At 49.8% G+C, this 26,492-nt stretch overlaps 1 protein-coding gene across 1 annotated transcript; it reads right to left on the bottom strand.

Moving 5' to 3' along the window:
- Positions 1-431: 431 nt before the first annotated feature.
- On the bottom strand, positions 432-22,417 carry LOC100907288 (nose resistant to fluoxetine protein 6). Its single transcript, XM_018640513.2, has 16 exons — positions 22,087-22,417; positions 10,552-10,781; positions 8,114-8,228; positions 7,447-7,537; positions 6,311-6,467; positions 6,001-6,130; positions 5,597-5,748; positions 3,492-3,575; positions 3,205-3,318; positions 3,025-3,113; positions 2,643-2,777; positions 2,070-2,190; positions 1,765-1,951; positions 1,472-1,614; positions 1,058-1,216; positions 432-684 (listed from the first exon to the last, which is right to left on the bottom strand). Exons 1-16 carry the CDS (start codon positions 22,403-22,405, stop codon positions 574-576), a joined length of 2,337 nt encoding a protein of 778 aa, XP_018496029.2. The 5' UTR covers positions 22,406-22,417; the 3' UTR covers positions 432-573.
- Positions 22,418-26,492: the final 4,075 nt, after the last annotated feature.

Here is a 26,492-nt window from a genome sequence, read left to right as displayed (position 1 = left end):
TCTGTGAACATGGCTGACGTGATTCTTCACGGCTCTGTCCGGACGCATTTATATCATTGCATCCCGAAAAGCTCATCGCGGCCTGAGGATTTTCTCATCATTTTCGATCTAACCGAAATCCGCCGTCCAGCCTAGCTTTCCAAACGGAATATTAAGGCGATCACGAAGAATACGAATACTGATCGGCATCATTTGTTTTCGGAGCGTTGCTTCACACCACCGACGCGTCTGACCGTGCGTATTCGAAGCGTTTATGCACGAATAAATCTTAGCCGTATCGACTCGTTAGCGGGAAACGAATTTCAGGCTGATTTCCTCCCGCTGCGAACGGTCGTGTTCGTTCAGTGGGGCAACGGCACGGCCAAGCGTCGTCGGAGGGAAGCTCGACATTCCGCTGCCGGGAACAAAGATGCTATCGACATTCGTTGGAGAAAAACTCGAAAATCTTTATTCTATTGAATCGATTACACGATGAAAACAATTGAGCTAGATTCGGCTATACTGCATGTGTTTCGCTGCCAGATCATCAAGCACTTGGTCCCGCTCGAGTGCTGACTCGCTTGCGATGCTACTTCAGAGATGAACGGCGACTTGCGCGTTCGGATACGCTGTCACTTGCAACTCGTCACTGATCCTCCGTGAAGTTTTCAATTCGACCTCCGACGTCGAAGGCATTGTTTTCTTCTGAAAAGGATAGTGACCATTATGAGGATGCTCCGTTCCTTGCGGGGCCATCGACCCCTCGTACTATTGTCGGTGGGACCGAGCATCGACTGGCCAAAAAGCGCCAGTGAGTGCTAAGTGACCTATCGGCAGACTTGAGCCTCGATGGATGGTCGCTTATCACGTGGCAGTAGATGAAGAAATGACCGAACCCATCAGCGATCCGAGACAGTTTCTGGTCGATTTGTCAAATGCTTATCGATACGGTGTCGGATACGTTGAATGAAACAGAATACGATGGGGTCACGGTCAGCGACCCACGGAGATACTGATTTAATCGATGTAAGGACCAGAAATTCTTCTAATATGCATCTGGATCCACGAAGACCCGTACCTCGAAGCTATTCAAAGCTGGCGCGGCTTTGTCTTCTTTATTCCGTCCGTTTTCCCCCATGGCGATCTCTTTGATGAAAACTATCGTTCGTTCGCAGAACACGCTCGCCAAAAGAGCCATGAAGAATGTGATGACGAAGCTCCCCATGCCGTCGTAGAACTGTAATCAAATCAACTCGATTGGGATAAGTATCCCAACACGTCGACTCCGGCAATAAATATCTCTCGACCCCGATAATGGCTGAGGGATAATGGAAGGATTGAATTTGACCGATAATGATATTAGATGCGGTGTAGCCATATACTGGGTCTGAGGATCCTCCGGGGACAGGCTCTAGGAGTCTTTGACCTCTCTTCTTGCCGGAATTGATCGTCGGAGCAGAAATACCTACACGCAAAGAGCGGCACGATTTACCTGAGGCATGAATGTGATATGCGTCCGCTCATCGATCGTCCACATGCGATGCCAGATGAATGGGACATGCATGATATACATGGCGTAAGACAGGCGAGAAATGGGCACCACGGCCGGGTAGCTGAGGATGTGGTTCACAATTCCTGGAGGAAAAAAGGGAATCGATTCGATGAGCTCAAAGTAATCACTCAGATCCTGGTTGATCAATCATTTCAGCGATCATTTAGTCATCCGATCAGCCTCTCGGTGAAATCGTTCCCTGATAGGTTGAAACGAATGAGCATTGAACGCACCTCCACGGCCTGTCGTACACGTGAAGACAATCCATGCGAGACCCGCCGCCCAGATCGTTCGATGCGTCGAGGTGTAAGTTGCCGACACCCACTGAGCGGGTAAGTCTCCCGTGCCCCAATTTTTCGTCACGAAAAGAACTCCGAGCATACCGATGGCCGTTAAAATCCACCCTGTCACTTCGACGAGCTAGAACGAATCGCTTGTTACGACGTCGGACGCGGATCAGAAAGACGATGTTTCAATTATTCGATGACGACAGACGCGATTTTTCCACATGAATGATCGCCGTCGGTTAGGCGCTCACCTTCGGCAAGAAAACGATATTTTTCCTCAGATAGATCCAGGCGGAAAGGATTCCGATGACGAAGGGCCCACAGTGAGCCCAGGGCTGCATATAAGTCATCGACAGCATGGACGTCGTGAACCTTGACAAATTAGATAATTATTCTGAGTTTCCTCGCTCGAGTTTTTTGCTTCTGAATTCATTTCACCGGCTCTTCGATCAATATCCAACCATCGTCGCCCAGCGCGCCTCTTCGAGTTATATTGATAAACTGCACAAGAAAAGCGGACGCTCCCAGAGGCGCGTCTCACTGTTACATCCTATATTACACATGTTACAGATGAAGGGTCAAGAATGGAAGACGAATATCAGACTTCGCATTCGAGACATACGAAAGAAGGCGAAGCTCCCGAGTTACAGATGAGAAGGTAGCGCATCCAAATCCGAACACATGGTTCGGAAAATGATTTTCGATACGGGTGAAATTATTGAATATATCGTTTTTCATCCATTTATGGAACGATTCCAAGCGGCAGCGACGATCGAGAAGCGGCGCGAATCGGGCTCACTACGAACAAGTCTCCAGTTACTTACGTCAGATCGCCAGCGACGTATAGAGCCGTAGGGTGATATTCGTTAACGAAACTCTGTACGGCTAGGATGATCATTCCGGCAAGCGATATCGCCGCCATGATCAGGAATCCTCTCTTCGCTTGTTTGTATCCGTCGCTGGAAAGACAAACAATCGATGAACAAGAATAACCGAACTCAAACAAATCCGAAACACGGTCGTCGTCAGTAGTGGACCTTCCAGGCAATAGATCTTCGAATGAGCAATTTTCGGAAGTCGAATAAAGTGGATAATTCATTTGAAGCATCCATAATAATTAAATGCATCTGCCCCGGATTCGAAAGCCATGCATGCCCGCATTCCGGTACTTCATCTTCCAGATTAATAGGACTCCATCCGACTCACCTACGAGGGTTGAAAGTATAGATGACCAAGCCCACGAATATTAGATATAGTTGTGTATCGACCGAAATATACCAGAAGGGCACCATGCACTTGAAAGGAAGACGGACGGTTTTGATATCCTCCCACCATAGCTCTCCCATGAATCCCCAAGCTCCGGGGAGCAACCGACTCCTAACTCACCAACTCGTCGTGGTGGAGAATATTCTGGAAGTTGAGGAGCACCAGCCACCATTGATTCCGACATTTCTGCAGCTCCTTACCGATGAACTCCTGCCAGATAGGACCGTCTCCAGCCTGCAAGGATGCATCCCTCGTCTCAGATCCATTAGAGAAGGATGGAAAACGACAGGGAGTCAACTGCTCCGCGATTCAGAGGTGCGAAATTGAGGGACCGCGGCCCGTAATGCGAAATCTCGATCAAGTACGCCGCGGAATACCGTAGAAACCATTGTCCATTGATTGCTCACCTTCGCCACCAAGAAGAGAGTCGCGATACCGACGAACACCATAGGGATAAGACGCCACCAGCGAACGACGTAGAACATCACGACCTGAGGGTGGGAAGAGAAGAAATCCTCGACTTAGGCTTATACTCACAAGTATGCCTCGGACTATCAAACTCCCCTCGTCGACCTCTCGCGGCGCAGCAATGCGGTTCTCATTATTCACCGCGCAGGGGAACACATTCCTCAATGAAAAGTACCTGAGACTTCCGCTTGCTCCCAGCATATACCAACTTTCAACCGCACATCAATGAAGGCGAAGTGAAGCCAAATCGGAAATTCTCAAAGCTACGAAGCTGCGCCGATCAAGCTGAGTGCAAATTGTGGATGTCATATTCAGTTGAAAGATAATCATAAAAAATCAGATACTGTCAATTAAGCTTTGGCTCGAAGCGTGAATCGACTGCCGATCGCAGGCCCGTCATGACACTGATAACATGGATTTTTCCTGACCGTAGCGTGATCGCTTAACATGATAATGTGTGTGATTCATGATTGGAATGATTCAGCTACCGACGATGACAAATGACGGCGTCGGTCCCGGACGGCAGGTTCAGATCGGGGAGAAACTCCAGTGGACGGAAAATCGAGGAATCGATCGATAAGCGTTGTGCAGTTTTTAGATCGAATAGCCCCGATTGGTCGCTGCTACCGAGCGATCGGCTGCCATGGGTTTGGTCTCGGGAAATTGGATTGTTTCAACATCGATTGCTTCTTGTCTCTTATTGTATTTTCATTTCTGATCAACGATAAGCGATAAGATCTGAGAGGAATTCCCGCGCTGGGACGGATTTTCGTACTGAGACTTTGCCCCGGCCAAGTAAGTTCGAGCCGGAATCCTAAATGACGTCGAATGGATGCGGAGGCAATCGCTCCATGAATTTGAGTTTCTCCTCCTCGCTCCGAACTGGTATTAAGCGGGCAGACGGCGGGTGCGCGTGAGACAGCGAATAGATGATTAATTATCTGGGAACCGGGGAAACTGCGAAAGGGCACCGGCAGCCAAGTGAGAGGACCGGTCAGTCATGATGCCAGCAGGATGGGTTCCGTCGGAAGCTCTTGCATATCCAGAGGAGTCGTAGGTGAAATTAACGATGCAAATGTTTTGTTTCTATCCCCCGAAGGGTCGCTTGCTTTCGGCCGATGGGCGGCCGAGCTGTCATCGCTCCAAAGCGGAGAAGCGCAGTGTTGGCGGGAGCGTCACGCAAAGACGGAAGGCGCCCGAGCTCAAATCCATGGCCGTCTGATGAAGCTCCTTCCCACCCACTTTGAGCTTGCATGTATAAACACTGCTTGGCCATCGCGAGGAAAGATTTCCGTCGGTTCCACTCAGAGCTTCGCCGGGTACTAACGGGATCGGGGAGCGAATACACTTTCGCGGTTCTCGGTGCATTCTTATGCGTGACCAATCGTAATTTCAGTGATGATCGCTTCGTGAATGATCGTCGTCTAGACCAAGTCTGATTCCATCTCGATTAGATTTGTAATGGGTATTTGTGCTGAAGGCCGACACGCGATCCGTTTACGTAAGATATGATTCAAACTGTAATCATGTGACGACAATCGACAACGTATTCAATGTGTCTACCTCTGACTCTAGACCATATAACAGCGGCTCGTGTAGCTTTGAACCCGCAGGGGATCTCGTCTACGTCCGCTCCTCTGATACTCTTGTACGGCGGGACTCCGTCGAGATGCATGCATCTCACGGTTTCAGAACGAGCGCTCACATATTCCTCCGGTCCGAGTCCTGAATTCGAGCGCGAGTCATTCGCGATAAGCGATTCAATCAATCCATCTCATTCACCGCCAAAGGCCGAGAACTTGCCGCGGCGGGGCAGGTCTCCAGATTACGGCTCGCCTCGACGGACCCGTGGACCTCTTCACCAGCGAATCTTCAGCAGAATCTCTACTAGCTCTACATCCTGAGGTGGCGTGAACTATATGGGAGGACTCGAGTCAAAATGAAGGATACGGGCTTGCTCATCTTTGGGGAGGTTTATCTCTGACACGAATCCGAGTCCTTCAGTGTGTGGGGTAGTTGAGTTATTGGGTGACTGATGACTCACCTTAACGAAGCCGATCCTGCCCTTCATTCGACCAATTACATACGCGAGGAAAAATCCCGATATGAAGAAGAAGGTGTCGACAGCAAGCCAACCGTTATTGAATATCTGGTTTCTGTAGTAGCCGACGATTTCACGCGAAATTCGTGCGGAAGCTGTCAAAAAAAAATATTTCGTGCAGTGAGACAAATGCGAAACCGAAAAACAAAATCGTCGACTGCGTCGCTCAGACACGGATCTGCTTCGTGTTAAAACTTTTGCGACAGGAACACGACTATTCAGCCGAGACAAATCGGGAGGGTGGTTGGGTTTCCGATTTGGCTAAGGCGGAATTCAAGCCGAGACAGGATCGCGCAAAAGAAACTTCTTCCCCCAAGAGCTTTTGGAGGAGACTCGTTTTCACTTACAGTACACAGCGACATCGTTGTAGGCGAAATGATGAACCCAGATGATCCAGACTACGGTTGCAGCTCGGAGTCCATGGAAGAGCGCTAAGTTTTTGGTGTGCTCATCCTTCGGAGGATTCACAACCAAAATCTTCAGAGGAGAGATCGAGATTGTTAACTCCGTCTTCAACATCGCAGCTCGCTCCATAGCAATCGCAAGCGGAGCAAAGTTCTGCTCCTGTTTTTGTCCGAAACTGGTCTTTGAATAGAATATGACTCCCACTGATTTCTCATCGATTTAAAGAACGTTCCGTCTTGCATCGAGACAAACCTTTCTCGCAGTCTCGTAGGCTGATAGCGATAGGACGGTTTTCAGCAGAGGGCTCTCGATTTTTGGGGCCTTGTCCGCCTGGTAACCCATGATCCAGAGACACGCATGTATTGTCGTGGCAACGATGACCGGGAGCATCAATACAGCCAGGAAGATTCTGTTCTCGGATATAGAATGCTTATTGCTTTTTCTCCCGATTCATTGTCATACATCCGATGTTCGGCAAATGTGCAGGGAGACAATCGATTCGGATACTTTAACGGGTAGCCGTGATAAATCGTTTTTCCGCAGCCGGAGCCTTCATCGGTAGTGCTCCGGTGCGAGCGGAGTCATTACAGCCGCACAGTGTCTACATCGAATTCTGATAATATCTACGTTCGCCTCGGCTTGTGATTGAATTTTCCGACCGGAACGTTCGCGGTTCCCATAATTTATCAGTGTTCAGAAACTTCCCGGAGGCACTAGACGAAGATAAATAAACATTTGCGGAACCATCTCCGACAAAGAACAATGCTTCTGCACCGAGAACGAGAACTCGTGTGTGAGGGATCCACCATGAGACTGTCAGCGGATGTCCGGCAAGTTCGATATTCCTAAGCTGAAATCCCGGAATAGCGAGCTCGCGTCAAGGCTGAATATCCGCTCACGGTTCCGGCCGATCGGCGTTCCCGTTACAGCTTCGGAGTCTTAAAAGCCGAAATGGTATCGTGCGGGCAAGCTTTAAACCGTATTGGGAGACCGAAAAAGGAAAGGGTGTGCAATGAAATTCGCGAATCAATTAGGGTCACAAATGTCCGCGTTATTGATTAGGGTCTGGAGCGCCGTCGCTGATCGTGTTCGGATTTGTAAATTCAACCGTATCCGGAGGGAGATGTGGCCGATGATGGATCAACTCTTCGGGAGACGACCGGAACAGTCATTCGAGAAGCGAAAGAGATCCGTTTCGGAATACGACGACCGTTGTGTTCGTCTACGTACACGTACCGCTTTTCTGAACACCACGGAACGTTACGTCTTGTCGGGTAATGGAAATACCGAGGCGACATAGTCACTGGTATCGCTCGGGGGAAATTGCTCAATATGAGCAGTCTAATCGTGAACACGATTGGAAAAATCCATTTCGAAAATATACTTACACACAAGCCCACTCTTCCGAGTTCAAATCATTCCGATCTTGTCGTTGGCGGCAGTACTCGACGTTAGCCTCCCAGTGGAGCCCTTCGAACACTGCAAATAGAGATACAGGGCATTTTTTACGAGAGTTTCGGAACCAGCTGAGCATTCCGTACTTCTGGATCGCACGAACCCCGAAATACGACAATTTCCCTCATACCCCGATTTCTGGGCGTTAGCGAATTTAAGAAAAACCCAGAAACCTCCTTAATTATCGAAATCTCCAGTCACCGTTTGTGATCGATAGTGCTCGCAAGAGGAACTTCCAGAAGAAAACAGAAAAAAATCATATTCTCCGAGGAGAGTTTCATTAAGTGCAGGCCAGATGAAGCGCCTTTAAGCTTACTCGGACACCCAGCTCATCAGCCGCAGAAAACAGCCGAAAATCGCTGTGATGAGCTACAATCAGCGAAGCATCATGACGAATGCATTCGTATTTCGTGCTCGATTCTGACGGCTCATCCGACCGCACCATCAATCGTAATCTATCTGAGCGATGTGCCAGCTTGCCGACACTTTATGCTGATTGAAAATGCCGCATAGGATCTGGGGTGACGTCGCGGCGAGTACAGAATTGAGAGCGGATGCTGGAATTCTTCTCTAACGAATAGATGACGAAAATTCTATTACATGGTTTTATAATGGCGTTGACATCTTCGACGCTGCATGTTGAAGGCAGACAGAGCCCCATCCGCGCTCGTGTGTAATAGAAAGTTCCGGAACCGGTGAGCAGGTCACGCATCATCTGGAATCCGTGATTTCGTTAAAACGGTAAAGTATTTTAGATTTACCTAAGCGATATGTATTGAAGAAAATAGAAACGAATTCTTCCATCTATCGCAATAATTCTCGACATCGGCATCGAATTAGGCCCGGGGAACGAGATAGAAAAGTAAAGTATCAGTGTTGACCCAGTAGCTCTCATTCGGAACACCCTGTTCGTCCCTTCATATGTCCACTGATTGGATAATCACGAATCTATGTTTGACTCGCCTTCGCTAATGAGTGTTTGGATTGTATGGTGGACCGACCCGAAATTCGATACGTTCCTTTGATTAATGTGTGGCGTACCATCTTCTATCGACTGATCACGAAGCCGCCCGAAGTTTCGGTTATTAGGAACCGAATACCAAATTCGATAATGGGCATCGCAGGCAAACTCCGTGATTCATATGATAATCGTGCCTATGCACATATATTGAAAAGCAACAACACGTCAGCTGATCTTGAGCATGATCGAACGCTTCAGTTCTGATTGAGATGTTTCCAGAAATGTTCCATCGCTGCTTTCCGGATGACTCGACGCCCAGGGATTCGTCTTCCTCAACCGACCATCGGGCTCTCCACCGCTTTCTCCGCTCGGCAAGGCTAGGGATATGGTCTTTGCTAGGTTTCAGAAACGCCCTCTAAACCTCTATGATTAATTTGCTCCCTTCCCCGAAGCGGGTCGATAGACCGCGTGAGACGTCATTTCAACGTCACACGTGCATTTCTTGGCGAGCCATCAATGAATGAAGATAAACGCGTAGGAAGGGCAGCGCCGTATTCCGGCAATTATTTTCCTTTAATGAGGAAGCAGCCCTCAATTCAGCGAGATGGAGTAGATGACGTCAGATTTGATTGATTTGGATAAGCTGCAAGCTTGTTTTTTGCCCCACCGCCTCCCGCGTATTGATGATCCACAAAACCGTCTGCATATCTAGCTTTCATGTTCCGATCAACACGGATCCTGTACGGCATCCAATCCTCCGAAAGGGATACCGTAGATATCGGTCATCAAAAGAAGTTTTGGAAGATCACCAGATCGGAGCTCTATCCCTACGACGACGTAAGACGTTAGCTGTAATTCAGGGCGGTGGTGGTCACTTCCACTCTAAGAAATTAGCGCTACTGGGCAGTGGAGCTCACGCTGTCCGAACTTTATATCTTCTTTCTGTCCACGCATCTCAGCACTGGAAGTTCGTCAACGCACGATGAAAGTCTTCTGATTCCGGCGATTCCAGCTCGTGCGAGAAATTCTCATCGCAGGGAAAGCGTCAAATCCTCAAAGCAGCGAAAAGATACATCCGCGAAACATAACGTGACACTCCTGCTGGGGAGCTGACCGATCGCTTGAAAGGTTAACGCAGGGCGTTAAAGCCCCACCAGTGGCGCAACTGTCAATAATTTTGAGTTTTTCTCTGAAAGTTTCGATTTCAATATTCGTTATACATACTCTGAATTTCATCCCACATGGGATGTCTTGACTTTGCCATTCCTAACCGATCAAACACGAGGCTTATCTCGAGCCGAATCGTCGAACCAATCGGAATGTGAAATTCCTAGGTATACGACCAATAGTAGAGAGATTAAGCGTAACAGGAATGACTTCTTATTCCTGACAGCGACATGCGGAGCGGGAGGATATGGACGCTGGCTGAATTCTTCAACCCACGGGACTTGTTTTCGACGAGCAAATCGCGTCTCGAACGTCATCGTGGTCGCAAGCGATCCTCATCCCGAGTGATTCGGAGAAGAAAGTAGTCGGCTATCCGACCGGCTGAATCTCCTCTCTGTCGGTCAGATAACGGAGAATTCCGATTATCATCGTTGCTCTTGAAAAGGGAAGCGGACATCCGACCCCTTCCGCTTCATCTATACGGATGCCCCATCGGACCTTATCGATCAAGAACCTTTGAATTTACATAGCGTCTGAGATTAGCCACGGCTCGTGGAACCCGATTAGTATGTTTACGGAATCGGTGCTGCGTTGACGAAGAGGGCACGAGGGCCATTGATCTTTCCAGAAACCGGCCAAGGTACAGGATGGATCAGAAGATGCGACGACGCCCTGCTGTGCTAGAGCCACCCTTAAAACACTTGACCGTGAAAGGAGCTTGAGCGGTAACAGTGTTGCGTCAAAGCGTTACAGCCGGAATCGATCTGCCAACCAAACTATAGTTCGTGAACTCATTCTTCGCCCACTAAAAGGATCCTTCGGCTGAGTTTTCACTCTGACGGCCGGTTCCGTATGCGCTCGACTACAAATTCGAGCTCCTAGACGCTGTAATTTTCGTGGGCGCACTCACCGAGTTTTCAGAGAACATTGATATGTTCACGGGTGTGAAATCTCCAGGGACGATTCTAGGCTTCGGGGGAAGAGGCGGACGCGATCTGACCATGCAGTAGCTTCCTCTGAACGATTCCTCTTCATCGTAGTCGTCCTTGACGCTGACCTTGAGACATTCGTAATAGTTACCGAATTCTGTCAGTGAACCCTCCACGAGTCCAGCAGCAATTTTGGCGGAAGCATCGAACACTGTAAGAGAAAAGAAACCCCTTAAGGTTTTGATCATCGGTCTGTGATTAATTGGATGCAATTATTTATTGTCGGGACTGGGTCTTCGTAGAGAGCCCGTCTGCCCATTTAATCCACGATCGATCTACCCGACGACTCTGTCGGCTCGTGATATACGCGCGTCCGTCGACGAGAGAGTCTTGGAGGTTTGCTCCCCAAGGATGTATTCATTAGACGAGGATGAGAGTCATCGGAAAAAGTTCCAAGAAGCGGGATTTATTTTCTGTTCAGAACGCTTGACAGTCCTCGCCAGAGAATAATCCCATGGAAAGTTTCCTACCATCATCCCCCGTATGGATCGCGCTTCATAGTAACTCTCCCACCTCCCGCTCGTCAGACCTCTCAATGATTCCCTGCGTCCACGGAACTCGATGGGGATCGCTTTTTACGTTTTCTCGGACTTGTCCCGCGTTTTATGGCGAATTTTCCGAAGTCTGGGACGCGTTCAAGTTCGAGACTTTCGAACATTGGACCGCTGTACTTTTATGACCGCGTCGAGAACGGCTCCGGCATCTTGATACGTTCTTAGTGAAGACGCTTTGTACGTGAATACGAACGTTTCTGGCGCACTCGTGCAAGTGGTTGGCTGTGGATTTCGTTTCAATGAATTCCGTCTGAATAAATTACTCTCGGATCAGATATATCCGAATTCAAAGGAGATGTTTTCCCAGATTGCCGCTGCTCTTCCAGCTCCGAGTCAGTCACACTGTGCGTCACCCGACCCGGCGATAGACCCGGCGACCGACAGACCGTCGGATCGACCGAGCGATCCGCCAGGCAGCCTTCCAAACATTCAGGCATCAGACGAGTCGAGGGGGCTACCGGTATGTGGGTTTGCGCTGTTCGTATTTCCGTAAGGCGCAGTGAAGATGTCGCTTCTCGATTACTGGCTGCGCAGGTATACCTACTTCTTTATATATTTCACCGACTCTCGTTCCATTGGACATTCAGTTGGAAAACTTTCGCCGAAGCATCCGTTTCCACGCCCAGACGACGAACGAAATTCCTCAGCTCGCAGGCGGGCAGTATTTGCATTCTCACTTCGCGCGGCGACTGCAAAGTGTGTTTTCCCGCTCCTTCGCTCGCCGATCCCGGCTGGCAGATGAGCTTTTCTTTCACTCCGAGAACGCCCAGCGATCGATAAATTCCGGGATCGATGTGTCGGCAGTTTTAATTACTTAGATAATTCCCCGGGCTTTCGAGCACGGTAAATGTGAAGCATGAAGAACAGCGCTCCCTCCCGAGGTATTCGCTGTTAAAAATTCTAGACGCCGCGCGGCTTTGTTAAAAGGATCGTGAGAGAGCGTGATGAGCACAGCGCTCAACACAGATAGAACATCTTTCAGACTTCTACTCAGTGCTGACGAGCCGAAGACATGTTGAGCCACCTCCCATTCGATGAGCCGAGCTTCCTCTACGATCCCGATTTATCTGACAAGATAGAGAACTTCTATCGAAGACCGAAGTAATGTAAATCCGAAGCGGGAAATTGAGGCGGAGCTCCTTCAGTCCAGGCGGTCGCCGTCCCCCAGATCCGCATCCAATAAGTGGTCAGTGATTCACGCACAAGACCACACAGCCTCCAGCCAGACGGACGACAGACGAGCGAAAGCCCGACCGACGCCGTCGAACCATTCACCGCTGCTTGCGTCTGGCGTTCGCGCTTTCCGCAGATTAAACCTAACCGATAAAACGTTGATTTTTCCACATTGTCTCTTGATTGTTTTACATTGACCATCGTCCGCGTATTGCATAGGTAATAATTACAAGCTATGGGTGGATGACCGTACGCCATGATCATTGATAATGATCGTACGCTTACAACACTTTCATTGAGTAAAAAGATGGACGAAGCAGTCTGATTCGGCAATGAAGATCCTGTATTTGTTTGTCTGTTGGCACCGTGTAACCCTTTACGTTCTTTTGTTAACCTTCTGCTCGGAATGCGAAGATCACGATTTCCGCCGTTTCGTCCATTCATTTTTCCGTTACCGTTTCCCGCCGTGAGCTCCTGCGCCGTTCCCTGCTGCCGTCTGCCGGATGAAGAGCCTGTGCCTGCTTGTAAAGAAATACGATGCCGCTCGTATCATTATTTCTCTTCGATCGTTTGTCGTCACTTGGGCTTCTTCGCCGCGATTCGGACGAGCTACCGGCAGCAGTAAATGCTTCTCCTTCTGTCACACTCGGAGTCTTTTTCTCGGGGAGATAGCAATGCTAAAACGAATAGTCCTCATCGATGAGCGAAGTCTCTTCTTTCGATTGGATTGATTCTTCGAGCTCACCAAGCCATTCACAATGCATACCACGAATCTCATGTGGGCAGTGCGGGAAATGGCTCTGCTCTGACCGGTCGGCGGATCCGGATGTGGTACCGACGTGCCACCGGCGGAGCCGAATCGGCTCCAAGAACTTTCCAACACGTGCTGTCTCTGCCAACGGTATCAATCGATCGATCGATCAGCGAGCCCCGTTACCGCTGGGCCGCCTCGTCTCGCCGTTCGTGAGACCGATCGTGGAAATATTTATATATGCTTCTTCAAGACAAGTAACTACCGCACATATGCCCGACTGCTCATAGCCTGATAATGAACTTTCAGCTCGGACGAGCTCTGGGTCCTCATGCATAGAGAGCTAAGCCGTGGAACAAGAATGGGGAGCCCTGTACCGGGCCATCTGCACCCAGGCCGAGAGGGGTTTGCTATCGCAATTCACCCACAACTACCCCGCCGAATATGAGTCCAGAATTATATTCTTCTCTCGCGGTGGGCCGGTCTCTGTCTATTACCGTTGGAGCCGCTGAGAACCATTCACAGTGAGTGAACATCTCGCCATATTTTAGAAAAACCGCTGTGCTAATCATCACCCGCAATTCTAGCTGGTGGATTTAGGGTTGTTAGAAAGCATAGCAAAACAAGCATTTTCCGACTGAAGGGCGGCGGTGGTGGTCCGAAGAGTTATCAAGCTCATCATGGCGGACGATGTGAAAATTGCCCAGTGCTTCGTGAAGCGATCTTATCACACAAATCAGCACTATGAGCGGATCTGGATTGGGCTTTCACTCCACCGTGAGCCATAAAGCCTCACATAAACAATCTTTGTCGACCACTACACGTGTACATCAGGGGAAAGCTTTCCCAATTGGACGACAGTTCTGTCCCTATTTTCTTCTCCTAATGGCTCGCAAAATATATTCTACTCATCCGCAGGGTGAGTACGAACGTGGTATTTGTATTTACAGGCTTCTCGCCCCGTGAGAATGTCCTTAGGTGAAATACCTATACGTAATCATTCTTTTGATATCATCTCGCTCTCGGCACTTTGCGTCTATTCGCTGTAGTCTGCGATCGGTCGAATACTGCTGACAAGCCTCCGGCGATTGCGATACGCTCGCGAAAGATATTCTTGGCGGGGACGGGAAACATCTCATATAGTATGTACTCCTGGGGTTCGTGTTTCAGAGAGGTCATCCGACCCGCCAACTCTCGATTCAACGCTTTCCATTTCGAAGATTCGAATACTCTCGCGATCGATGCGGAGGAAAGAAGACAGGATCGCTCGATCTCTCCAGACATCGGAAATTTCCCGGGAAAAAGAATGGCTCACGGAGGAGATAGAATAATGATCATTACTGCTGCGATTTTTCATGTCGCGATCGTTCGAGAGGAAGAAAACCAAAGGAAAACTTCTGAACTTCGAGTCCTGAATCGCTTTGGAAACCACCACCGCATATCACCCCGAAGTATGGCGGTGTGATGATCATGGTGCAATTTCTCGTCGAAAAGAAAGCTAGAGAGATCCTCGATGTCGAAAGAAGCGCGGGAATATTTGCGTACGCCATCTTCTCTCAGCATATCTCAGAAAATGCCCGATGAAGACTATCCGAGCTGCATCGAGGGACGGAGCGTCGAAGCTGGCCCTAAATCGCCAGCCTACCGTTCTTGCGTGTGAACGAGAGCGAGTCTCCTTTTCACGAGAGGAAATTCAGCGCGATCTGGGAACACCGGAGATGAGGGGGGCAGCGCCTATGTTTGGTGTGAGATGATCATAGCACCACTTGCCAGCGCTGCTAAAATTTCGTCAGACATGCAAACGAATATTTACGCTCACAATCGGCGCGATCCAGCACTGTGAACGACTAAAGGGATCAGGATCCGGACTGAGCCGCGCGATCTAAATAAATCCGCTACTTTCTAATGCCTCCCCCCGAAAAAATCGACCTTCGAATGGCGGCACGCTTCCCGATGGGATCCTTATCTTTCCCGATGCTATGAGAGCTTGGCATTCGGACGCGAGGAGTTCAGCAGTCTGTGCGAGAGCTTCCGACCGCCGTGTCATTCAGATTGTTTTGCTTTGATGGGTCATCGATCTTGAATGGCTAAAAGAAAACTTGCTTTGCGAGATATCGACCGACGGCACGTGCGACTGCCCGACTCCAATGCGACAATCAGTGAAACTGGATCTAAATGAGACTTGATACCGAACTAGAGAAAACGAACGGGTTAATCGTGGAAGCCACATCGGCGTGAGGCGTCAGCGATTTTGGTCGTCGGGAAATTGCGCCATATGAGATGATCGGCATAAGGGGCAGATAAGATGATACCGACGCGATAAATAAGCACAATAATTCTCGCTACACGTGCAGCTCCAACGCCCAGGGGAAGGCGAAAGTTGAGCAAAAATCCGATGGAAACAATCCACCGACGAGCCGCTAGACAAACGTCAACGATAAAGGATAAACAAAGGAAAGTTCACAGTAGATACTGGGCACGCGTCGTCGCCGCTCAAAAAGTCGATCCGTTGTTGAATCATTCAACGTTTCCTATCTTCTCTGTCGACGGCACGGATCTCACGCAATAAACACGGAGGAACACGCTGATCCTTCGCTGATGAAACATTTTTCTAAAATGAGAATCTTTCGGGATCGAAGCCCGTTTCCCGCCTACAGGAGTCTGGGACAGAACGTCTGGGTCCGACTAAAAGACCATTAGCGGAATTCATTTCTGAATGTTGTGAAGACTCTATTTCGCTAAATCCCTCCCGTGGAACCTATCGTGAAAAAAATCATGGGAGAAAAATATGAGGCCATATCCTTGGCAGCGAGAGATTACATAAGTCATTTTGACGAAGCGCTAACGGCGGAGAAAAATTATTCGGCCGGGGATCCCGAATGCTCAGATAACCGTAGCATGTCACCGTATCCGAGAGCGAATTGGGCATTTAACTAATGAAAAGGCTTGACTGAAACAAGCTGCTCGATACATCTGATATTCCCTTCGACTTTACAGGTTCCTAAAATCAACATTGGCCTGCGAAGATATGGGACCCGTGGCCACGCACTCATCGATCCCACCTGGCTGCGTGACGTGTCCTCTTACCAACACCAATACTCGATGCCCGACTTCGTCTAGAAAAAGCTCGCCGGCATAGTTCCCGGAGGAACAAAAAGCTCGGAAATCCGCGCCATGCTTGGGACACGAGAGGAGGACCCGGAGCGGGGAACCTCCCCATCGGATTTCCCTATGATTGCTCGATCGAGTACACCTCATCTGATTTCAGCCTCACATTATTCCCGGTCCAGATCTCTTTTGACTCCGCGAAATAGAAATCTCACTAGGCAAGCTGTATGCTGAAAGGTTTGAGTACCCTCAAAACGATCTCTGTCCCGAATCGTTGAAGCCTCAGTGCTTCGACTCGCCGCAATGGAATTCGATGATCTTCAACGGCGAATCTCACCATTGTACTGTAAATAAGAATCGATCGACATGATCGAGGCAATCCCAGAACTTCCAAAGTTGAAGCATCTTTGAGTCGCAATCGTACATGTGTATCTCCTTATCGCGAAGAGCCAGATTTCTCTTATCGCAGCTTCGCTTTGACACGTCGAAGAGAGCAACAGAATAAACCACAGGGATGGCCGGGAGGAGTTCAAAGTTCGGAGTAAGGTTCGAAAGAACCCCTCTCTTTCCGAGAGAATCTCGAGACGCTTTTTCCGATCATTTGGACGGTAGCTCCGACCTTGAAAACTTCAATCAGTGGCTTCAGAGGGCATAACTGTATGACACAATATCTAACCGAGGAAGATGCCCCTTTCCCGAAACAGAGACTACTGGAAGTTCACACAAACGACTTGTATCGAACTGAGTAGATTACTCAATACCTAAGTTCTTTCTGATATTCAGCACCTGGGGAAATACCACTGCCATTGAAGCTCAACGCTTCCAAATAGTATCTGCATCCACCGCGGCGCATGTAACTGCGATGGATCGACGATGATTGGAGCGAGAAAAAGACGCCCGTCAACATTACGGAATAACGATCCCGCTAACAGTCGTCAGATCGTCTGGTCTGCGACAGACGTGTAACCCAAGCTCGACGGAGTCATCATGACGGTTCCGATAGGGATCAAACCGAAATCAATGCTAATAGCTCCACTGGGTTTTGCGGCTCACGCAAAAGATTCAGCCACGGACCGCTCGGAACAATGTAACCATTATTGACATGGACAATCCGCAGTGCCATCTGACGTGGACCACGATCGAATCGACAAGTCGAAGAGGCCCTGTCGGATCTCTAGAAGGTGGACTTTCCTGAAGAGCTCTGCGCGTCTGAGGCGATCTCGTGTGTAGGAGCCCTAGGGAGTTGGAGCCGGCAGAGACTCGTGCTGCGGGCATAGCTTCTTCTTCCGGATTCTGGGGCATGAGAAATGAGGAAACACGGGAAACGGTTCCCTTACAATCGTTGCCTTCGTGACGGGGAATGCAAAGAGACTCGAACGTTACATATCTCTCTGCGCTGCGAGCAGCTCGAGTTCAGGAAATATTCAAGTGACGACTTCGTCAATCGAGTTGGATGGACACATCAAAAAGAGAATCAGAAGCTTCACGAAACCGTTTGAAATAAAGCTTGAACCGTCCTGTGAGGCCGGCGCGAATAGGAAATCAATGCCGGAGCTATGAGTATGCGATCGCTTATGTATATGGGCCTGGTGGTATGCTAGGCGGGGCCTAGTTCTAAGCTCCGGCATCTATACGCGATTTGTCTCTCACTCTGAATGTGTATCCTCTAGTCTTCTCCCCATGATATTTTGTAGAAGCCCACGTCACGATGGATTTCTGTCAGAAAGACGATTATCGAGGTGTTTTCTGTTCCAATTCTGAACGCGGGTGGTCTAAACCGCCATTCAACATCGATTCTGCGAGAATCCGCAAATGTCGACGTAATAATCGACGATAAACCGTTCTTTCGCGCTTTTCGCATCGGTGGGACGGAATCATGATTAATCAAGCGTAACACAGGCGTGAATTTTATCGCCAGGGTCTGGATGGCCGCACATTAGCGAGGAGTGTCGGACGAGAGATTTGGGATTTTCAAGAATGCCACCAGATTCGCTCGAGAGACGAGTTCAAGGGCAGAGGACTTCTATCTCGAATCACGACCCAGACTCGGCGCCAGGACATTATCCGCTGAGACAGATTAGAACCTTCGGGCCTCGGAAATAAATTGATTGAAATCATCTCCACGAGTCGAGTCAATTGGCGGATAAATTCGCTGTTCCCGACCATTTCCAGTTCTACGGAGGACCCTGCGTGCACGAAGCCAGATCCCGAGGGCCTAGGGATACCAGCATGCGGCCGGAACAGTGCCTGTTGACGGGCACTCCAAGGAATCGCCTCAGGAGGGATACGAGTTTCCGCCCCCTTCCGGGAAAGACACGTCACGAGGCGCGAAGCGTAAATTAAACAGTCACCGAAGACTGGTCCAAGCGCTGCTTCGCAGGAAGCATCGCGAGATGAAAGATGATGAATAGCTGCTCTTCAAAGAAAATGCGAGCTCTTCCACGACTTAATTATGGCCTTTCAGGGGAATGTACGTGCGTTCGCGTTTCGTCGGTGAGGGAGACGCGCGCCGTTCAAAGAGAAGAGGACTCTTGATCAGAGCCCGAATGAATTGTGAGATCTGATGCATAGCTCCGAGGCTCAGCGAGCTAGTGTTATGCTATTTGATCCATCTAACTCTCTGATTCTCGTCAAGTCTTCGCAATCGTTCGCGTAAGCTTCTTCCCGTCGTGGGTGATGAGCCTTAACACGAGGGTTTTGAGAGTCGCGGCTGATGGGCCGCAACATGAGGGTTGTGAGCGATTTGCGATGCCGGATTCTTCTTTTCGACTTTGATAAGCGGGCATGGAGCAAACGTCTCTCGGAAGAACTTGTGAGCGTGGAAGGACTCGAAAAGTAGGTACATAATATCCATGGCTGCAGTCGACAAAAGCTCTCTTCCGTTGCTGAATTCGATTTTCCAAAAGCCCAACGTCAGAAACCCGCATAGCGATTAGTATATTTTTATCACAGCGGAACGGCTGAGTCTTCTCATGGCCTACGCATGGGAGGCAGGTCATTTGCTCCTCTCGGGGTAGAGAATTCAAACTCTGAGAGAAAACTCCCTTCCTTTCTGATGTCTCATTGATTCCTTAGGCTCCCTGGACGGACTCGAACATGATGAATATTGATGGAAGGTTTGCTGTAGTCATTTTCCGAGGAGGCCCGGTGGCAGGATAGGAAACGATATAACAAAATTTATCGGGACCCGAAATTGCAATCGCAGCCGCAAAGCGATACTGGTGAGGTTCCAGCTTACATTCCAATTCATGGAATTTGTTTCGTGAATTTCCGAGATCTCCCGACTCTCGACTGGGCAGACCGGGGGCTGCAGACGAACATCTCAATGATCACCACGATCCAGGATGCATGTCTTCATTCGTATGTTTAATAGTTAATCTCAGTGAAGGGCTGTGCGGGATCCTGTCGGATATATTAGGCAGGAGTGCTATGATGAGATTTCTAGGCTTCGTTGTGGGGTCTAAGGCCGTAGAGCCTAACAGAGAGAAACCGCAGCAAGAAGTTTGCTCCATCAGAAAAATTCTGGCCCCGCGCCGCTCCTGCAGTTGTGCCGGGAAAGCCGATCGACCCATCGATGTCTCCGCGGATCGTGGCTCGAAAAGACTATCTGAGGTTGGCGCTGTCGAACAAGGCGTACTGGCGAATTTCTGGGGATGGAATACTTTCTCCGTATCATGTCTTCTGATGAGAGCCAGAGTCACAAGAAATCCCATTGACGTCGGCGGTGTGAGGGTTTATTTTTCTGGCCATCCAAATATTTGAGAATCAGAAGGGGATTCCCGAAAGAATCCTGATCGAAGCGAGATCGTTCGGTCCCCGCGTCATGCTTGATCGAGGATGTCTCGACTCGATTCGGAATCCGAGCGTTGTCACATAGCTTCGGCTCAAGAGCTACGTTCGAGCAGGGGGGCCTGGATTCGATTCCCTCGCCTCGGACCCCCGCCCGCCTCACAGGGAGGAACCCCCGGAGGAAGGCGCTGGTTAATCCGATTATCCTCCATCGACAGAGAATCCATATCCATTAATCGATGATGGGCTCAGTCTTTCGCTCCGCTGGTATCTGTGTGCTTAGAAAACAACAGACCGCTCCCGGCTTTCATGCAATCCGACCCTCGGTGGTTATTGCGTGGAAGAATTACTGAAGAACATCGCCGGCCGACGCGGAAGATTAGTCGAAGCTCGGCTTTGGACAAATTAATGCTTACGTCGCGTCACCCAAGGCGTTCTGCGTCGCCTCTACGAACGGCCCGCTCAGAGCGATCACTCCTGGTATTTACCTTGAACGAGCTCCCGTTCCCTCTCTGATCGCCGTGTTCCCAGGGTGATCGATCAGCGAGCGTCGCGAGCATCGGGAATTTTCAGCCCGTAATTAGCTCAAAACACATGACTTATGATGCGCAATCGCGGATTAGGGTCGACGATCTTCTGCGACGGCAACGACACCGAAAGAAATCTTTGTTTTCTTCGGAAGTCCAAATTGGAGAATTCCGTGAATTCCGACCCGAACCCCCATGCCTTCGGAACCGCTCTGTGTTTATTTGCTCGCTTATTGAGCCATCGAATCGTCTTATCGATGCGGGTTGATTTAGTTGATTGGAGAGGCGTTATGCCCACTCAGGCTGGTAGTCGTTTTCATTGTTCTCGGAATCCTCCGACTGGGCAAAAAACAAAGCTTCGCGGTCTGCTTGAACTTCGCACCGCGGCGATCATACGCAGGGTGGCCGTGCGACAAGCGGTTCGTTGTCCGGCTGGCCAGTTTGCTTCCGAACCGAAGACCCGGCTATCTCGATATGTTGGGGCAGGAATACAAGCGTTAGCCGAAGAGCGTGTCCTGAATCCCTGTGAAGCGCCTAAGAAGACGGTGGTCGCGTCTTCGAACGTGCTACACCGTTCTATGCCGACAAGTCAAGCGATTCTCATCACTGCTTGGGAGGTATGCCGAACAAGACAGCTAGCTTGATTTCCCGTGGCCACGTGTCAACAGTTCTTGGGGGTAGGGCTCCGTTTTTATCCCAATCGTCATCATTCGATCGAGATAACGCTTTATCTATCGACCTCACGGATTCGCTGAGGGATCGTAATGCGACCAACATGACTGGGTCTTCTCAGACTTGCATCATGCTCTTTATCGCACCCCGGCGATAGTCTTTCGATTCGCGCATGCATACCACCGATAGTGATTCGCCTCCTGAGCGTGTTGTGGACCAGAGGCTGCGACCGATGGGCCCTTCCAAAACCCTCCGAGAGGTACATTCGAGTTTTGTGTCGGAGCTCCGCGCGACTGACCGGGGGATTCCGACTGAGCGCAGGGGGCTCGTCGACGGGGTCGGGGAGCATTTGCGATGCTGCCGTCCCGAGTGAGACACTTAGAGGATCTGTAGTGATTATTGTAATCAGTGATCATCATCTCCCGATTGGGGGGAAGTCACTTTCAGAGCTTCTTCCTTCAGAGTCAGTGAAACGACGTGACGGAGCCTGATCGCAGACCACCCGTGTCGGGGATTTTGATATTCTCGAGATTTCGGGAGCTCCCCGCAGAATCACTCCACATGAGTTTAGGAAATTCACTGACACGAAGAGTGCGGCATCTCGGAGCAATGAACGATGGATGATTCAATTTTTAAATACTATGTGTCTCTCGCTCCAGAACTATACCATAAGACACATTTCAGTCTCAGAAAGTTTACTCTGCGTCGCGTACGTCAGGATAAGGATCGGTAGAGTCTGAGCGGATTCGGCCGGTTCAGTCGATGTCACGGAGTTGAGCGTCATCATTCCGCTTCCTTGATCGTGAGCATCACCGAAGATGTCATGAGCGACTCAGATCATCGTCGCGCGATCGATCCCCATGCATATTGCTTGCAACTTACTTCTGAATGTTTCTCTGTCGAGGTTGCGCATCTTGCCGATAATTTTGAGGAACGACCCCATGCATTCGGGACTGAGTTCCGCTTTGTCCTGGAACTCGATAACTTTTGGAAGAGCCTGCTTGATGACGGTGTTGATGACATTTTTGAAGCTTTCTTCAACCGCGAGGTATTTGCCTTCGATGCTCAGTGAATCTACGGCGGCCTCCTCTTCTTCATGTTGTCCCGTGTCGTCTTCCTGCTCATCTTGAGCATGACACGGCACAGAACATAGGAACGAAACACCCACAACAACAACAACAACACAAATATACCACCTCATTACGGCATACACAACCACGAAGTGCAAACGGACCTGGCCAGAATTTGCTTAGCGTCAGGGAAAGGGGCATCCATGAAGGTGAGGGCAACCACGGTTCGGAAAGCTCCAGCGTCTACCGCGGGGGCAGCGTCTCGGGATTGGAACTGAGTCAGTGAGGGCTGATCCGTTAAAGGATCCTCTCGTTGAGATTCGAGCCTTCGGATCAAGTAATCCGAAATCCTGGCTATGGGTAGCTGAGAGGAGCCGGTGGCGAGAAGAGGGGCGACCACATCAAACGATCACGGTACTTTCTACGGGTCGTTCCGAATCGCCATTGGAGGAGCCGCTTCTCGACCGCCGGATACGCGGCAGTGTCGATTATATTCTGCGAACGAGAACAGAAGCGCAGAGGGTGGTTAGCGACTCCGGAGATCGCCCATCCTGACTCCGGAGAATATCGATCAAATCTTCCATAGATCCCATCTCGTATGCATTCATGGAAGCGAAAGCATGGACTTGCCGATCGTCTTTTGGAGCTTCAACGGTTGGGCCGTAAATTGAACGCTGCCAGACGGGAAATGAGAAAGCAGTGGTAATGAGGCAAGGTCTTCTCACTCGCGCTCCCTGAGATACGAGCAAACATGTCGATACTAATGGCGATCCGATCGTCAACTGTGTGGAATAAAAGCAAAGGCTTATGCTGAACGCGGTGAATTATCGCTCCCTGACGAACTTCAGCGAAGACCCGAAGACCCATCCTGACCCCAGGATGGAGCCCTGGGAAAGCGCTGTAGTCCAGATGATTCATATGCATCGGTACAGTTCAGGCGAATCAGTCGACGGAAACGAATGAAGATATACGAGAGAGGGAAAATTGTTATCACGCCCACCGGACTTCTCGGGTGCTTCGAAATATATCTTGTACGATTCGCCTGCTCCTGTCAAATGATCACCGGCAGATCTTAATCCGTTCCTGGCAGGAGGCTTTTTTCGACACGGTCCCCAAAGGCTTCTATTGTGACTCGACTACGAGGTCTCAGTCCGGAGGTCGCCTCACCGATATTCGCCGTGCCTCGCTCGCTCCCCTAGAAATCTTTAGACGTTTGGGCCTATCTCGTCCTCAGGTGCTAGGAGAGCAGTGCGAATCCGGTTTCTCCGAATCTCTGAAATCGACCGTCGGAAACCGGCCGATCACTTCAGTTGACTCCGTCAAGCTTCGGAAGTCATTCCGGGGAAATTAATTCCCCGCGGCCTCATTGACTTTCCTATATTCGACGCAATAATGGGTTCTCGTGGAGACTGTGTTGATCAGCAAATTTTTAACTCGGGTATAAACGTCCACGACCAACGATGTTCGAGAAACCCGCAGGGCTGAGCGTGTCCATCTACGGAAATCAATTATTCTACGTTTTGTCCAAAGTTACAGCGCAGTGCAAACGTCTCATCACTATCGTCATAAAGCGATAAGCTGTGGGAAAATAAAAACTCTGCGCATCGCGGCCTCAAGCATCCCTGCGTCTCAAACGATCGTTTTGACCATCCGGAGTCGTGATCTGCACAATATACCCGCGGTTCACCAAACTTTTAATGTTTTGAGTTTCTATAGACCGTCAGGGGTCGGGAAATGAAGTTTCGAAGTCGTCCGAAGCGTCCCATTCGGGGCCAGAGTCGAAGAATGAGTCGCTGCTGGATCGGTGACGATTGCGAGACACCGTCTGCGAGGAGAAGACCGGAGTTTCCGACCAGATTCCCTTGACAATCCTATGAAAATCCAAGCTCCATCATGCCATGGGTAAGAGGTTCCACAAATAAACCTAGATTATTTCACCAAGCATCATCAATGATAATCGGATTAGGAATCGACTTCCTCCGAACACTCCTAATGAAGGGAGGTCCATGGGGCATGGCTTTCTGGGGTAGGGTCGATACCAATTACGGGTCGAAGGGGTTCCCGTCGATCCGGGAGCCAACGTCTCTCGTGGACGGATAGCCAGAGATCCCACTTATTCTTGGGACAATCATCGCTTGCGAGGGTTTTCATTCCGGTCGGCGAGGGAATCCCTACCGACCAGGCACGTGTTCCCTATCCGCACAATTTCTAGTTTTCATTTTCGGAAAACCTTCCGGGGATGCGCGTACCGTCGCGAACCCCAGCTTCGACGGCTCGTCCTCGCTGGAGCCTGCTATGATGATCGCCGACCGTTAATTTATTAGGAAGCCGACACATAAATTGTCAACCAGCAGCCTTCCCTCGTAGATACCTGTGCCTACTTCATCGACGAGCCGCCTCCCCTCTGAATCTGTTTTTCGGTCGCCGAGCTAATAATTACTTCGATGACGGGGATCCTCTCAATCGATTGAAATACGGTAAATCAATCACATACCTCATATCAATAACTTATCATGATCAGTCACGACAAATGCCTTGGAAAGAGCGTCTGTTCTTCCGGGCGATGGGTGATCGGACATTATCTTGGAGTGGAGTACGTTCGCGAATGCGCTGCCCGGTGGTGGATACGCGTCACTTTCCCGATTTCGGCCCATGTGATGCGAGTCAAGTTCTCGAATCGGGGTAGGGCCCACCACACTGTGGAGTAAAACAACTTCATCATTGGTAAGATCCGAAGCATAGAAGCACTACGATCCATTATGCTCCCTGTGTTTCTACCTCAATGCCATCTTATCTTACCCACGAATTTCTCTAAAATCTCCTTTTCACGGTTCCACCAGCTGCTTCAATCAGTGAAGATTCCAGGTCTCGTCGTGGTCGAAGATTCCTTGATGCTTGCTTGTTCTTTGTTCCTGGAAGCCCGATGAAGCGCTTCGTTTAGACCGCTGGTCGAAACAAATCGTCCATCATTTCGGCACTCCGAAAGCGATCGCTAAAGCTGCAATCCCACGGGTGGATTCAATCAGGCCTCAATCACCTCAATCGGGGCCATGATGCATTCTCGTCATTGATGGCTGAAGCGAAAAAAAAACATTCTATTGTGCAAAAGATCACTCCGGAGCTCCGTTCAAAAAACTAATTACAGCTTGAGCTGGAGAAGCGAAGGGACTCATGGACAGTGTCGCTGATTGGCTTAGAGCTCGAACCTCGTCGCAGGGATAATCAGGAATCCCGAGTTGACCACGGTCGATCACCGAGAGGGAGAAACGTGTCCAGGGGATATTCTGTCGCTCGAGAATCATCCCGGCTGGCCTGTGTGAGTCGAAACTTAGATTCTCCCGTCACGGAACAGTCGCCTCTCCACCATTGTCCCTCCAGCTGCATTGTTTCCCAGGTGGATATCCGCGGACACAAAAAAGAGAGATGAAATTCCAGCGAGAGACGAAATTCCGAACTCGCAATATTTCCTACGACCAAGAGAGCTCGTTTCACAGCTGCATGTCTTGTGCTGTCTATTTAATCTTGAAGAGAATCAAGCCAAGCTGATCAGTAGGCTTCATTAGCACTCGTACATGCTGGTATTTCCAATTGATGATGGCACCGTTGAGGAGGTTATTCGAATAGTCAGTCGCTAGCTAGGCCATACGACCCAAGTATTATACAATGGAGCGCATCGAAATCAGTACCTCTGGGCCGCATGGAGGAGCTCTGTGACGGCACACCTCTCTGGAGCGGATCGAATGTTTTGATCGTAGACCTACCATTGTCGCTTATTATCAATCGTTTTTTTTTCAAAGCACTAGTGCTGGTCGTTATCGTCGACGGCATAAGTGCGGCAGCTAGAATCTTCCGATATCGCCGGACGGACTGAGCGATATGTCGTTCGAATTACGTCTGAATTCCTAGCGGTAGACGGATCAATTTCTTTTCTGAGTTCTTCTCGCACGGGATGCTCGTCGCCTCCTCAATCAAGAGACCTGATCATCTTACAACAAGCACTATTCGTCGAAGCGAGCCTCAATGAACGAAGACGTCTCCATTTGGAAGGGCGGTGATTCATCGATCCAGCGGTTCGGTCGAAATTCCGACTCGCGGGACGGCTGGGTCCATCGATCGCATGAGTGATTACAAATCATGTGATCTGAAAAACGTGCTCCCGCTAATGGTGGAACTTCGGATCTTGCTCGGAAAACGAGCCCCAGGAGCGAAGTCGGGATG

Source organism: Galendromus occidentalis, unplaced genomic scaffold (assembly GCF_000255335.2).
Source record: "Galendromus occidentalis unplaced genomic scaffold, Mocc_1.1 scf7180000077486, whole genome shotgun sequence".
Classification (NCBI taxonomy): domain Eukaryota; kingdom Metazoa; phylum Arthropoda; class Arachnida; order Mesostigmata; family Phytoseiidae; genus Galendromus; species Galendromus occidentalis.
The sequence above is the reverse complement of the archived record's forward strand: the minus strand, read 5'-3'. Positions and strand labels throughout refer to the sequence as shown.

Excerpts from the sequence above, each read along its gene's own strand:
- LOC100907288 (XM_018640513.2), bottom strand. The coding sequence starts at position 22,405 with ATGAGGTGGTATATTTGTGTTGTTGTTGTTGTTGTGGGTGTTTCGTTC. Across the intron at positions 3,319-3,491 it reads CTCTCTTCTTGGTGGCGAAG|GCTGGAGACGGTCCTATCTG; the intron begins GTGAGCAATCAA and ends GCATCCTTGCAG. Across the intron at positions 1,217-1,471 it reads ATATCACATTCATGCCTCAG|TTCTACGACGGCATGGGGAG; the intron begins GTAAATCGTGCC and ends ATTTGATTACAG.